Source organism: Phoenix dactylifera, chromosome 5 (genome assembly GCF_051530095.1).
Source record: "Phoenix dactylifera cultivar Ajwa chromosome 5, Ajwa_hap1_PhDact_Kaust_v1.1, whole genome shotgun sequence".
In the NCBI taxonomy this organism is placed as follows: Eukaryota; Viridiplantae; Streptophyta; class Magnoliopsida; order Arecales; family Arecaceae; genus Phoenix; species Phoenix dactylifera.
The window spans coordinates 9,182,658-9,197,843 of NC_143194.1; the positions used below are offsets into that span (position 1 = coordinate 9,182,658).

The following is a 15,186-nucleotide window of genomic DNA, read 5'->3' on the forward strand; positions in this document are numbered from 1 at the left end:
AAATTCATCGTAGAGCATCAAGAGATGGGGGAGACGAGAGAGAAAGTTCAGGAGAGGAGAATTAAGAAAGAGAGAGGGAGATAGGATAATAAAGAAATCCGGCGAGAGAGAGAGAAGGATCAAGAGAAAAGGAGAGAATTAAGAGGGAATTTTAATTAAAAAAACAAAACATACTATTCAAGAACCAGATTGATCGACTGAACCATTCTGGCAACTGATCGATCTGATTCGGTACATCCCAAACCACTCAGTTCGGTATGCCCCACACTACTGGTCGAAGATGGTTTGGCAGTCCCTGCAATCATGAATAAATTATAGGATGTACAGATTAATCATTAGGGCCAGGTTGGGTCACCTTACCCAACTCATAAAACTTTCCAAACAATGCAAACTTGAGCAAACCTAATTTAGACCAGACCAAGTAATTCTAAACTTAAACCGCTTGTGTATATCAAAGTCATGCACAACCATAGTGACCAAACCTAACCAGAAATCAATGTGAGAATTGAACATCGAAAACCATCCTAGCATTAGTTTCCTATAAACCAGACTTATTGTTAAATAGGTGTTGCCTAACAATGTTAATTAATTATCTGTTGATGAATAAGTAAATGATACTTTCAACCATAGGCGTAAACCCAAAAAGACTATCTATATAGAGAATAGTACTAGTTATTTCCATTGATAAATCTCAAATAGTTCCTTAAGCAAAAGTAAATATAAATATTGACTGCATGTTAGACATTGATTTTATTGTAGAAGCACTAGCAATAATTATTTAGAAAGGTTTATTTAAGGCTCATATGGACTCAACCCCTAAGACAAGGTTGTCTTCAAATGAACTAGGGTTTCATGTTCAAGATATATCAAATAAAGAGACTTCTATGAGTGCGTCGCTTGAGTTTCAGCAATGCACCACCACCACAAATAGATGATGGAAGAAATATTGTTTTATTGCAAACTTAAGTATTGTTTAATAAAATATTTAAACTGACTATTAAGTGCATTTTGTCTTGCTATGAGTAGTTCTTACAATAGATACTCTCTCTAGACACAGCATTATATTGAGCACTTGCTTTTTTGACATGAGGCTTACATCTCATCTTATATAGAACCTGTAAATCACCTTAAACCTTTGCTTTTTGAAAATTATAATGGTTAACATCGGAGAAAAAGGAAAAGCAGTTGCAGCTTCGATAGAGAGAATTGAGGATCCAAGTGTTATTTTGATATTTACAATGCCATTGAGGTTATATGGAAGTACAAATGTCATTAACTTAATTGATCTAGTACATAAACACTTAAGAAAGAAAAAAACGATACATTCTTGATACATTCTAAATTCTCGATACATTCTTGATACACTCTTTATATACGATTAAAATAACTCTCAAGAACTCATCTAAGGACAAATTTATTAGAAGAACTTAAGAAAAAATCTTAATTTCAATTTGACAAAATTAAGAGTGAAGTTTCCTTGTTAAAGGGCAATTCTGTCTTTTTGATAGTCAAAGAAATAAAACTTTTATGTGCCAAGCATCCTAAATTAATTGCAATGTCTTTTATTGGTTTTATGTGCAAGACTAACCTTAAGATGCAGAAAATCAGGGCTAGCGTCGACCCCAGGATGTTTGGAGCCGACTTCGATATATATGGCACACTTTAGCACACTTGGCACAGACCTAGAGTCGACCCCAGAAGAATTGGAGTCGAATCTGGCACATTTGGCATGCTTGGCACAAGGTTCGGGTCGACCCCAAAAATTAGCACTATAACTCGAGTCGACCCTAACAAGTTTTCATCAAAAATTGCTCTCTGAATTTCCTATTAGAAACGACCCCAAGTAAGCTCGAGTCGACCCCATCCATGCCCGAGTCGACCCAACAAAGCTCGAGTCGACCCCAGCTTGGAACATCAAAAAATTGCTTTCTGAATTTCCTGTCAGAGTCGACCCCAGCCAAGCTCGAGTCAACCCCACTGTAGTTCGAGTCGACTCCAGCAAAATCCGAGTCGACCCCAGCTTGCAACATCAGAAAATTGCTCTCTGAAATTTTCTGTCCGAGTCGACCCCACTATAGCTCGAGTCAACCCAGCCATACTCGAGTCGACCCCAGTAAAATCCGAGTCGACCCGAGCACGACTAACGGCATAACGGCTAGTTCTGCATATGTACTTTTTGGTGCTCCAACGGTCATAAACGACTAGTTTCTTCAATCCAACGGCTAGGAACTGGTATTTGGAGATTAGAGAAGTATTTAAGAGCCATTATTCGTCAGGAAAGACATCTTTTGGGAAATTAGAGTGAGCATTCAAGAAAAAAGCAAATTCTAGAGAGCTTCATTCATTGCTTCATTTCAAAATCTAAAAGGTGGTTGAGCAGAATTCAAGTGACTTCAAGAGCTCTACCAACTCCTTGAGGAGTGAAGCAATCACAGCAAAGAAGAGAAGAGGAGATTAGAGTGAGCATTCAAGAAAAAAGCAAATTCTAGAGAGCTTCATTCATTGCTTCATTTCAAAATCTAAAAGGTGGTTGAGCAGAATTCAAGTGACTTCAAGAGCTCTACCAACTCCTTGAGGAGTGAAGCAATCACAGCAAAGAAGAGAAGAGGATCTACAAAGCGATAATTATTTTCTTATCTCTTCTTTTAGTGCATATTTGTCCTATTTGTTTATTTAGGAGCTTTACACCTTATTCTCCTATTTCTTTGTAAGGTTTGTTGGTGAGCCCGCAAAACCAACTATGTAGGTTTGTTGGTGAGCCCGTAAAACCAACATTTAGGTTTATTAGTGATCCCGTAAAACCAATTATAAGGATTTTTGGATTGTAAGCCCGGAAAAACAATCCAACTGTAATCCGAAGAGTTATGGTGAATTTCCAAGGAAACACTTAGAGAGTGGACGTAGGTGCCTTGGAGTGCACCGAACCACTATACATGATTGTGTTTGCATTGTGCCTCTTGTTTTATTTTTTTCATTACATTGAGTAGTTGCTCTAGCTTGAATTCTTAAAGTGACTTAATTATAATTGTCTAGAGCTTAACTTCTCTTGTTTCCACTGCACTTATACTCCTCACATAGGCCAAATTATATATACTCATCTAAAGATTAATTTGAGGTCATAAAATTTAAAAAACCCAATTCACCTCCTTTCTCTTGGGTTGTCACCTTGGGCAACAAGAATGGAGGAGTCAGTTCACTCAGATTCAGAGACCAAGAACAGCAGCGATGACAATTCTGGTGGTCATAAATCTGCTGGCTAGAAAGAGAGTAGAGGATATGAAACTATCCCAGGGCGGTCTTCGATTCACCAGTTAGTTCCAATTTATGCATGCTACACAGAATAGGGACCACGATGCACGATCTGATAGAGCCCACAAGAAAACGTTTGCATATAAGAGTTGGGCTTCTCGAGATCATTCAAGAGGACACGATGCAGCTACAGATGATCCGTATGTGGAGTAGGACCTATAAACATATCAGGTTCCGAGTCATATATTGGATTCTACTACCCGCAGCCACAAGTAGCCTATGACTTATACGGATACAGATATGAATATGGTGCGTATGAGGCATCCTTTTCCAGGAGCTACTACCCTACGCAGCCCGAAGCTTCTTACATATTGGATTTGGCTGCCGGCATATTTGAATAGGCCCCTCCACAGCCGTATTATTAGCCAGAGAATACCTCTCAGAGCTAGAGCTTCAACAAGAGATCCAAGAATGGTTATAACCTAGAGTGTATTCTTTATAGGATAAGTGCACAGGACTATAACGCCGCTTGGTTAAAGGGGTGGACTGACATGGCTTCTAATTATGCTAATGATCCGGATATCTCCGAGAGGCATCGCCACTCGATGAAATTTTAGATATCGATACGTATGTTGTACTTTAAATATGTGTAATTGATTGTATTATTTATATCTTGTATCTCGCTAATTGATTTTAGGATATTTCATGTTGCTTCTTGTTGCATGAAATCTCACTAATCATTTTATATATTGTATCACTTTAAAACAACAAGATGTATCATTTAGGTTATATAAGGATCATAGAAACATCGAAAAATATCAAGAAACATCAAATTATACTTAAAATTATTAGTAAAGCTAAACAAAATTGATTACCAATAAATCAAATCTAAAAAGCTTTAAAAAAATTTGGTGTGCCAGTTTGGAGCCGGCATGCATCGGCGTACCGTGTCGGTATGGTACCGGTTCAGTACCATACCCAACCATCCGTCGATCGGTACAGGTCCCGGTATCGACGGGAGACTTGATTTAAACATTACTAAAACCTAACAATCTGAGAGGAAAAGTCCTAGCACTAGTCTCTAAAACACATCATGTATTATAATATGAAGCACCTCAGCAAATTGACTTATTTTCATGGGTTACATGCATAAATACATCATATAGACTTATTTTCCTAGTCATAGGTTCGTTTTTATAGAACATATATACAAAATTAACATTATTAAACCTTATACACCTATCAGTCAACCTTAGCTCAACCAGTTGGCACCGTTTTCCACTTGAGAGAGGTTCATAGTTCAAACCCAAGTGGTGGTTGTCCAGGCCATATATCTCAACAAAATATAGCTTTACTAGTCTTAATGGAACTATTCCGTCTTCTTATATTTTGCCCTTTTGTATGATTAAGCCAATAGTATAACACAAACTACCTGTTTCGGCAAACTCATATTAGATCCAAGTGCATTTGACCCCAATAATTACTTAGGTAAGTAACATGTAATGTTCCAAATTTTTGCATGGAAAAAATTTGGAATCAAAAATGCTATTTAAATAGTCATTATAGGATTCATAGACGAAAGTAGATAATATCTGCTAGAGCAATTATTTCTTCTTTTCCCTTTATCATGTTGGAGGAAACCTTACTTATGACCCTCTCCTCTCTTCCTTGTGTCAACCACTTTACGAACTTCTTCCAGGGATCATATTTGCATTTTACTATGATTTTGAAATTATCTAGAATGTGATAATATAATTCATATTTTCTATACTACATAATGAATAAACTATAACAAACCTAGACTGATTGTATCCACAATATGACGCAAACAAGGGCTGCAACCAATCAACCTAGAAAAGAACATAAGGCAATAGATGGCATTAAAAAGTAAAAAACGATTTCATTATTATTTGCACTTTCATTCTCTCCCTTCTTATAAAATAAAATTGAGTGAGCCTAAATATATACAAATCAAAACCAAGCTCATGACTTTGGAAAGGAGAAAAACAAGGCATGAATGTTCTTTTAAACCATGATATTTAGGCAAAACGATCTTGTTTGGTGCATCTAACATATTGAAGAACCACGTGCATTGTGCACTCCAAACTCATATAAATCAAGCTAAAATAATTGCTCAAATCTCAGGTTATAGCTTCAAAAGTCAATGAGAAAAATTAAATATGAAAATCTTCCTACGATACACAAAGAGCAGCTATATAAAGAATTTTTGTACCTGCCTAAAGTCTTTCACAAGGTTCACAAAATTGATACCGAAAACCATGACAGTACGTTATAGGTTTGGTACAATAAGGTCGGTATGGTACAGTATACACCCATAACGAGATAAGTTTCCAACACTTTTCCACACTCTCAATTACTATATAGCCCAAAATGAATGGTACAGATTGGTACCGGGCAATACGTGATAGTTCCACTCGGTTCAAATTAGTACATACTGGTTTGGCTAATATATTGAACCAAATCTTGGTACCTTATTGGTACAATACGTTACGGCCTAGTACGGCAAGCTCTTTCTTGTCTTTGCACTTCTTCATAACGCCAAAAAGAGTCTCATTCGAACAATCAGAGAATAGTTATTATTTTACAACCCCCCACCCCCCTCCAAAAAAAAAAAAAAGAATCGTTAAAAAGACATCTAAAACTATACTTAATTGACTCCCACAATTTTTAATTCCATAACAAATATCACTTAGCCACTTGCTTGACTCCTTAGTCTCTTCTAGCCTTCTTCGTTGACTCAATGAAAATAAATCTCGAAAAGATTTAATATTAGTTGCTTCATAATATCCCTTTCATTCAGTGCCAATTTTGACAAAATATGAATAGCCTGTTTATTTCTCCTTGTTAAAGTCAATGACCTAGTTGCTTCATAATATCCCTTCCATTCAGTGCCAATTTTGACAAAATATGAATAGCTTGTTTACTTCTCCTTGTTAAAGTCAATGTTTTATACTACATCCAATGTTTTTAAGTACAAATACAAATTATGCAAAAGACCTTTCTCCAAACAATGAGAAATTTATTAGAAACAATTTGTGTTAGTCATGATTCTAAAACCAACTTTCAATAGAATTCACAAAATTTTAGTAGGCAGCCCCAACAATTTTTTTTTTCAAAACAGGAACAGCCTCGGTTTGTAAAGGATCATTAATATCAAAAGTAACTAGAACACGGCTGCATGCTCACTAGGCAAGTAAATAAAGAAAATCATGCACCCTAAGGAAACATGAGGCTAAAATATATATAGATGCAGGGATGGAACCGGGGGGCCATGCCTCTCCTGCCCCCAGTCCAGTAAAAAAAAAATCCCTGCATTTATTGTAATTAACATGTATTTGTCCACCCAACTCCCTCCATATCTCCTAAGTTTTAGTTATCATCTACATCATCCTAACTTCACTGCCCAATCGATCATGGACTTGTCTCCACTAATTAGTATGTTATTTAAATAAGAATGTATCTATTAGTATCACCATTAAGTAACAAAGCAAACCAAATGATCTTTGCTTGGCTGTAATTCAAGTTGAGCAATGTCTCACAAGTAGTATTCTGGATTCCAACTGCTGTCGTTTTGTAGTCTTGACACCTTCATCAAAATAAGTGGTTTCCATGTCATACCTACAAGAAAATGAATGAGATTATTATAAACAAGAAGGACAGTCTTAAGTCCAAATGGCATGAAAAATTTCTCCATTTTAACATTTTTCAAGAGAGGAAAAACAAAGCAAGTCAAAGTAATAAGAGAATCATTCATCCAACAAAGCCGCTTAAATATGTTCCCCAAAATTAGTATTTCCAATTAGAAAAGAATGAAATTTCTCCTTGCCAAAGTGGATTCCTTTTGAACATCGTATGCGTGATCAGTTTATTCACACAAAAAAAAGGAAGATTGTAGAAGACGTTCTACTTTATAAGGATACTTTCTCACAAGATAAAGGAGCATGCTTTAAATTTTTAACAATGAGCCACTAAAATGTAATAGACATAGATTAATCGATTGTCTCATGAAAAATCTTTTATTCATCAAATATAAATCTTGGGTCCAACTACAACATAAGAACTTTGAGGCCTATTGCTGAGTTTACCTGGTTGTTTAAACTTAGAAGATAGGGAGTTTCAGTGGGCATAAAGTGTCTTCCCTTGCAAGATAGGTGAATTCAGTACACGAGAATCAGAATTGCAATCAGACAAGGCAAGGTTGTAATGTTTTCCTGATAAAATAACTACTTGAAGTTGCTAGTCAAAGATAATGACTAATGAGTCTTGTAATCTGTTTTGGGTGCGATGACATTATACACATGTTTGATGACCATCCATTGTAGGCCTTCTGATATGGTTAAAAGGTATAAAAATACTTTAGTTCTTTTGACCTCAGAGATAATAGACCACTATTCTGCCTTATTCATCATCCTATATCATTTCTCCCATTCTTTTACTTCCGTTTTTTCTAGCACGAACGCACACGCACGCGCACGCACGCGCACAACACGCATGCACACGCACACAACACACTCTTGCATGCTTGCATGCACGCACACACATGTATATATATAACACATATAACACACACACACACACACACACACACACACACATACCGAGCCATCACCTATATGTTCTTTTTCTAATATCTCACTTACCAGGACTTGTCAGATTCATGTCATACCATCAAACAAAAGATAAAATAGTTTTTTCCCTCTTACTTCAAGGAGGATAATAATGCACCATATCATGATTTTTGGAACTGCAACAATCGACCGGGTATTAAGCAAGTTGTGTTCTTCATTTCTCTTTCATTTGGTTTCCTGGTTTTGTCTTACATGAGACATGAGCACTGCTTAAGCTGCAATCCTTTGTTAACTATCTTCATGTTGCTCATGTGCAAGATCTAAAAAACTTCCATATGAGATCTTTCTGTTAGATAACTCTCTTCAGTCTTCACTCTAAGAAGCACAAGGTTTTTGTAACAAGTATGATATTGCCTCCCACATATATTATAATTTGATCATGTGTATCAGAAAGTGAACTACTTATGTTATCCTCACTCTCAACGGCCCACAACCAGCAGTCAGCACCCAGCAGATCATGTCTTTGACGAACCACGTCAGATTTTGTCTGATTGCATCCTTCCACTGAGATCTTGGCTACTGCTGCAGTTCATGGTGAGTGGACTGTCATTTACTTGTTTCAGCAAACAACAGAGACAAAGGTGATTCCTATGAAGCACATCTTTGCCACACTCAATTCATTTCTTTCTTGAGTGGAGAATATCCCACACTTAGAGAGAGGCTGATCATCCCCTGTCTGAGAGAGATATCAGGGATGCATTCGAAGACCAAATCATGACTCACTGATCTCCATGAGAAGCATCTTATATACAGAAAGAAAGCCCAGTCAAGGTTGCAGCAACAGATCAATCACATATAAATAACAACCTCAACTATTAAAATAAATAATAGAACTTCTTTAAATGGTCAGGTATACAAGATCTTTATAAGGCAAAACTCAAGAAGCTTATTCCTCCACTTACTGGTGATGATTTTAAAAAGATAGGGTCTCGAGAGCATGCAAATTATGATGTCACGCCTGACACGCATTATTAAACCTTTCCTCAACAGCTTAAGCTCTTGGAATAAATTGGTTAGGTAACAATGATGCTGTTATCAAAGAAAGTGGAATCAAAGATCAGGTCCATCAAAATCAATCTCTTTAGGTGCAAATTTTGACCTTGTTATCAAAGAAAAGAAAGTGTAAGTCTAGGGACCTCCATATCAACCCAAACCAAGCGGTTATGGGCGTACGAACCATACCAGCTAGTAACCGAGATGGTTCGATCGGCCGATCTGGTCCCAAACCGAATCTGCCCAATTTAATTGAAAAGTGAGTCACCTTGCCTCTCCCCTCTATCGCGATCTCTCCCAAATCCTCTCCCACTCTCTCAATCCTTCTCTCCCATCTCACCTCTCTCCCGATCTTCCCCTCTCTTCTTCCCTCTCTCCCGATCCGCCAAACCGGTTGTGATCATGCTGACGCCGATATGATAATGACCATGACTAATGTTAGGGTTTCGGATTAGTGCAAGAACACTGCTACCACCTCCTCCTCTGACTGTGATCAAGATCCTCTTCGGCTGCCTCCGCCATCTCATCCTACCATCTCCGGCTTCTATCCTCCAATGAATCAATATCACCGTCGGGCCAAGTGAGTCCCATCTCTCTCTCCTTCCTCTCCCTCTCTCTACCTCTAGATCTAGTTCTAGTATGCATCAAGTCGGTATGGTACATACCAGTACTGTATTAAACTGTTTGTCGACCACTACGACCTCCAGTACCAGTTTGGCAAACTTTGAGTGAAACTAAAAATTAGTTTCATTCTAATGTTCCTCACGATTCCACTAGGAAATAAATCTCTTTAAGACTCATGAAGTATGCTACTCCAACGAGTCTCCGTAAGAAACTGAATTTATATAAGCTCCTAAAGAGAAATATGGTAACATAGAAGAAATAAAAGGAAGAGATGAGAAGTGCTAAATCTTGGCTCCTCTACAACGAGAGTACTAGAAGAAAATGAAAAGAAAATTCCCATTCTCACGGTTGATGTACTCAATCTATGAGATATAATTCTAGGTAAATCAATTTTCCGTAACTCAAGGTGCTCATTGTTGACATACCTAGCCATACTTGATCAAATTTTAAATGGATCTTAGGATTAGTAAATTCCCTTTTCTTTAACTAATATTTACAATTCTAAGGGCCCAAAAATTGAGATACAGCTTTTTTGGTTTTACAATATATGACTTTGGGAATAGTGGAAAATATCTTTCTGAAGTCTTAGAAGCATCAAAAGGGCTTACATAGACCAAGTTATCACAATAATTATGTGACAAGAATGAGGGCATAAAGCTTACTCTAGCTTTCTCACTTATTCTTTAGTTTCAACTATCTGGATTACTTTCTTCAAATATATGGTTAACATGCATTAACATTAAAGATTTTGGGGTTAACATAAATTAACATCCATTATTTGGAATTATAATTTTAAAATATATGATTTAAATTATATCAAGGTTTCTTAGTGTTCAAAATCATTATTGTGAACATATGAGGGGGTAAAGCCAATATATGCATAGCCAAACCGGTATCGGGATCCATACTGATCGGCTATCAATTCAGTATGATACCGGTTCGGTACAGGGTGAACCAGGTGGTTCACCCCAGTTCAGTAGACCATAAATTCAAACTTTTTGAAAAGAGGGAGGCGAACCAGTTCAAACCAGTGCGGTTCGCACAAGTTCCTGTTCCACTCTGAACCACCTAGTTTCGGTTCCACTCTGAATCGGATGGTTTGGAGCAGTTCACGGCATTTTGCCAAAAATATCGGCCAAACCTTGTCGGTTCCACACTAGTTTGTTCAGTACAGGTTGAAACAGGCGGTTCAGCCCAGTTTGGCAGATCATGTGCAAGTATGTTGTTTAACCTCCCACCTCCTTTCCCTCTTAACAATATGAGATTCCTTGAAGTTATCTCCTTCGTCTTGATTTATGACTACATCAAAACTCTCTCTCTCTCTTGTCTATTTATTTTCTCCAAATTGTTTAAAATAAAATGTAATCTTTATGTAAATAACAGACCCTAATGCTTGCAACAAATGAGGAGAGTTAATTAGATATGTTCTTTAGTTTAAAAGTAATTTGCAATTTGTACTGTCACCCCCACCCCAAGTCAGTGAAGTATCAATATGCAATAGACCGTTTCTTCAATGAAATATCAACCATACCAATCAAATAGAAAGACAGGTATTTTTAAGATAATGTTAAAGCTGCAGTAATGTGGAATTGTATCATACTAAATGGAACAAAAAGAAAACATTTTTGAAATCTGAAAGATATGATTTTTCAAGTCACGTCACCATAAAAAACTATAATTAATTATCAAAGCCTCAAAGGTATTGTACACATGACAATGATATGATGGTTCAAACAGTCATCAAAGTGAAAAGCACAGTGAACACAAAAACTTGAGAAAACTCCTAAAATAGCTTAAGCTCTGGCAGAGCCAATGGGCATTTCTCCATCTAGCAAGATGACATCCAAGTAAGTAATTCATCCCATTAAAATTAATATGCCATGTAAAATGAATAGAAACTAAATATTGATGATATTTGACACTCTTTTGCAAATCCCTGGACCACTGACATTGGTGAATTGAAAAGCTAATCTGAGAACTGTAAAACTACTAGCAATTAAGCATGAGGCTTTCAGACTAGGTTAGATACATCTGTTCAGGAAGTGCATAAGTATGCTTATGAATCGTTACACATGCTACACTATTTCATGACTTGACAAAATGTTAATTGAGCACAGTTGCAAAGACCTAGCAAGTGACCAACAATTTCACTGACAATTGCTATGACTTCAAGCAAAAATATGTGGAGGTTTGTTGGAGGTCAGCTTATAGCTCATCATATTGTTTCCTATCACTATATTATTTTAGAAGAATTAGTTAGATGCTCACTCTGATAGATAAGCATCAATAATGGAGCCAAGCTTTCTCCCAAAGCCTGATACTGGACCAGATTGCACAGCCGCCTGCAACTCTAACCAACCCTGAAGTACATTCCAACAACCATGTAATTCTGCAGATTTCCTCACGAACCATAAAGAACCAAAGAACTATACATGCATCTTTACCTCGTCAGAAGCCAAACAACTGAGCTTGTCATTTGCAATTTCTTCACATCGAACAGTAGCAACCATTACCTAAAAATTATAATAAAAGGGATTACAGTGCAAGAAGAAAAATCAGAACCTATTCAATAACTTAGCAAGTGGTATCCATAATCTATACCATGTGAGCAGGAAGGTCAAGGTCCTTGTTCTCTCGTATGACTTTCCAAATATGCTGTGCACTAAAAGAAAATCCTGAAGCTGGAATGACACCTTGTCTATCTCCTGCAAGACCTCCTGGTGCAATTGAATGAAAAAAACGCTGCCTTAGTTGTACAACCTGAAGAAGAAAATTATATCAAATCAATCGGAGTTTTAATTGCTAAGAAAAACATTTGATGAAAGGGCTAGGAGGGGGGGCTAAGAACAGTTACTGGCAAGGCAAAAATTGTAGTAGGACCCATATATACAAAAATTTGATTAAATACAACTGCAAGTGTTTCAATCTATGCCTTTGTTGTATAAAAGATAAAAGGTTATGCTCTAAGTGTTTAACATTATTATTATTGTACTTGCTACCCCAACCTGCTCTTTGAATTGTTCTTCCTTCTCTTCATAACTGGACAAAGCTGTGACCTCCACCTTTATGTCGAAAAACATAATTGTTAGGATAGTTATGTCAAAAACTTTCCAAGGTACATCAAATCCCTCACATTAAAAAAATCACTGAGTGTGGTTCCTTCGTGAGCCTGGGGCTTATAAACAGTATCCCAAATCTGGAGAGAATGATAATCATCAAATCATTGTAAGAAAAAATTTAGAAAATGAAAGAATACATGCATTCTTATTTATTAAGGGTAAGCATATGATTGCACCTTTTGAATATCCTCCCTTAGTAAAGGTTCTAAAAGTTCCAATGGAGTCTACAAGACAATGAACATCAAGAAGGAAGAAAAATTGAGATGCATTTGATACATAGCTAGTATTAATAAGGAGAGGAGGGATAGATATTTTAAATATAAACTGATTATCTAAAAAATGCAAACCTTTGTTTTGTCACGAATAACAAACAGTAATTTTGTCTTTCGAGGACTAAATAAGCGCATCATAACCTGCAGAAAAGTTCACCACACTGTCACATGTAGGCAAAGCGAATTGTGATCTACATTGGAAACAAACAAAAGAAAATTACCTGAAAGACAGTTTTCAAAAGAGGCTTGTTAGCAGCATGATAACGGCCAATATCGTGGCACCACCTGCATGAGTCAGATGTAACTGTCAATGATAAGCATTGGAATGCTATGTCAAGAACCAAAACTCCCACATTGTGACAACATGTTTTGCATAGTGGAGGACAGGAGGAACTAACACAAAAAAAGGAAAACAAACATTAAGTCATCAACTTACATATTTATCAATACAATGTCAGAAATTGCCAATGCAAAGAGGACACTTTGCTTCTCAAATGCAGTATCATCCTGAAAATGAGAACATAATTATATTTCTGAGTTATTAACAAGATATGGGTATCTGTTAACAATATAACCAGGTATTTTAGTATATATACTCAAAGACCACCTTCTATATTTACCCTTTAAAAAGTAAAAAGTGCATACGTAACCCTCTGAAAGTCTAAAATTTGCATGTCCGTTCCATCATTTTATATCACTTCCATCATTCTAAACTTAGTTTGCTTGGGCTAAAAAGTTATTGTCCATTAACCATTTTCCCTTAATTGCATAAATCTGAAATTCATGCTAATTATATATAAGTATTTTTATTTTTTAGGGGAAAATAAGCAAATAAGCACTCTTCAAAGAGTGTATATGCAAAAGTTCATTAATTGAAAGAAATGGCAAAATAATATGGTAACCTTGCTTCTCTTAGAGATGTCATCTAACTGCAGGAGCACATATGGAACTTTTATAATTTGAAGGGGTATATATGCTGGTTTTAGAACTTCAAAGAGGTGTAATATGCACTGTTGCTTCTTTCGGGGATATATGTGCTAAATTCCTAACAGGGACAACATAGAAGACAATGATGATGGTGGTAGTGATGATGATGAAACAAAATCAAGGACTACAAATTCTACATGAACAAAAAAATAGAGCAAGTTTGTATTTTTGGTGAAAAATAATGCCTAAAATAGAACAAGCATTAAATTAATGTGCATAAAACTTCCACAAGAAATCTAGACCAAAAAAGTGCGTCTATAATGTCTTAAAATTTGCAACAAGACAGTATCCTGAAAGCAATCATATTCTTGTGAAGGGCATATGATTAAATAATCGTGGGAATTGACAGAAAACTGTGACTCAAAACTCCCCAAGCAATTATTAGATACTTGACATGAAATAGCACATACATTGATGCTTGACTTATGAGCAATTAAGAAGCAAGTAATTTTCATCTTTTTCATGCATTGACTTAAGCTAGATTCGTAAACATTAAACAGCAGTAAAGTTGTGGCTTTTAATGAAAATTGGATTCTTTTAGTCTTAACATGAGGAAAATAATGGGTCCATGCTCTCTTAATATACTTTTTTTTTTTTTTTGCTTCAGTAAGTACAAAAGCAAATGCTATCGACATGGAAAAGGATCTTTCATTTGTTACCATTACCATGTCCATCTAACGTGCTAGTCTCATCAAAACCACTAATTAAAACATTGCCATGAAATCTGACTCAAAGAATAGAAACAACAAAGAGCATATATCGCATGTCCTGCACATTTAAAATAAATAAATAAATAAATAAATGGATTCACCTCTCCTCTATCCCTTGCATCAGTTCCCTCTAAATCCATGACAATTGTGCAAGGATCAATGCCAACACACTTCGCTATCCAAATACCTTTGGTACTTTGATACCTGATAAGGGAGGAAAATTATGGCAATGTCACCTACATATCTCAGACAAGTGTCAATTTAGAACAACACTTTACCTACAGGAAAATGACACAAAAGCTTTACCTTCCTTTAGAGGCATCCATTTCCCCAAAGGTTGTTCCAAAAAGATGATTAAGAAGGGTGCTTTTTCCTGCTCAGAAAGAGCAATATTCAACCAATCAGTCAAATACATAAATAATTAAATGAAATGTTTAAGCTTGACGAACACATGAGAGCAACTACAAATCAGCCTAGGACACCTAGGTACTGATATATGCAGACATGGTTTGCAATATAGCTAACAAAAAATTTCCAGTCAACAGAACATATAGAGAGTTAATGAAAAAATAGAGAGAGAGAG

At 36.3% G+C, this 15,186-nt stretch overlaps 1 protein-coding gene across 2 annotated transcripts in view; it reads right to left on the reverse strand.

Moving 5' to 3' along the window:
• The window catches only part of LOC103721108 (protein ROOT HAIR DEFECTIVE 3 homolog 2-like), a 41,207-nt gene that overhangs the window by 11,978 nt on the left and 14,043 nt on the right, over positions 1–15,186 (reverse strand). For both annotated transcript variants that reach the window (XR_015986960.1, XM_008811165.4), the window contains exons 3-14: positions 14,910–14,976; positions 14,705–14,807; positions 13,343–13,413; positions 13,128–13,191; positions 12,982–13,047; positions 12,811–12,858; positions 12,649–12,711; positions 12,521–12,577; positions 12,117–12,275; positions 11,960–12,028; positions 11,784–11,875; positions 6,810–6,888 (exon numbers count right to left, since the gene is read on the reverse strand). Coding sequence is in view for 1 of the 2 variants with exons in the window: in XM_008811165.4 (XP_008809387.4) it covers positions 6,810–6,888; positions 11,784–11,875; positions 11,960–12,028; positions 12,117–12,275; positions 12,521–12,577; positions 12,649–12,711; positions 12,811–12,858; positions 12,982–13,047; positions 13,128–13,191; positions 13,343–13,413; positions 14,705–14,807; positions 14,910–14,976 (938 nt within the window). In the remaining variant the exon portion in view is untranslated. The remainder of the gene's footprint in view (positions 1–6,809; positions 6,889–11,783; positions 11,876–11,959; positions 12,029–12,116; positions 12,276–12,520; positions 12,578–12,648; positions 12,712–12,810; positions 12,859–12,981; positions 13,048–13,127; positions 13,192–13,342; positions 13,414–14,704; positions 14,808–14,909; positions 14,977–15,186) is intronic.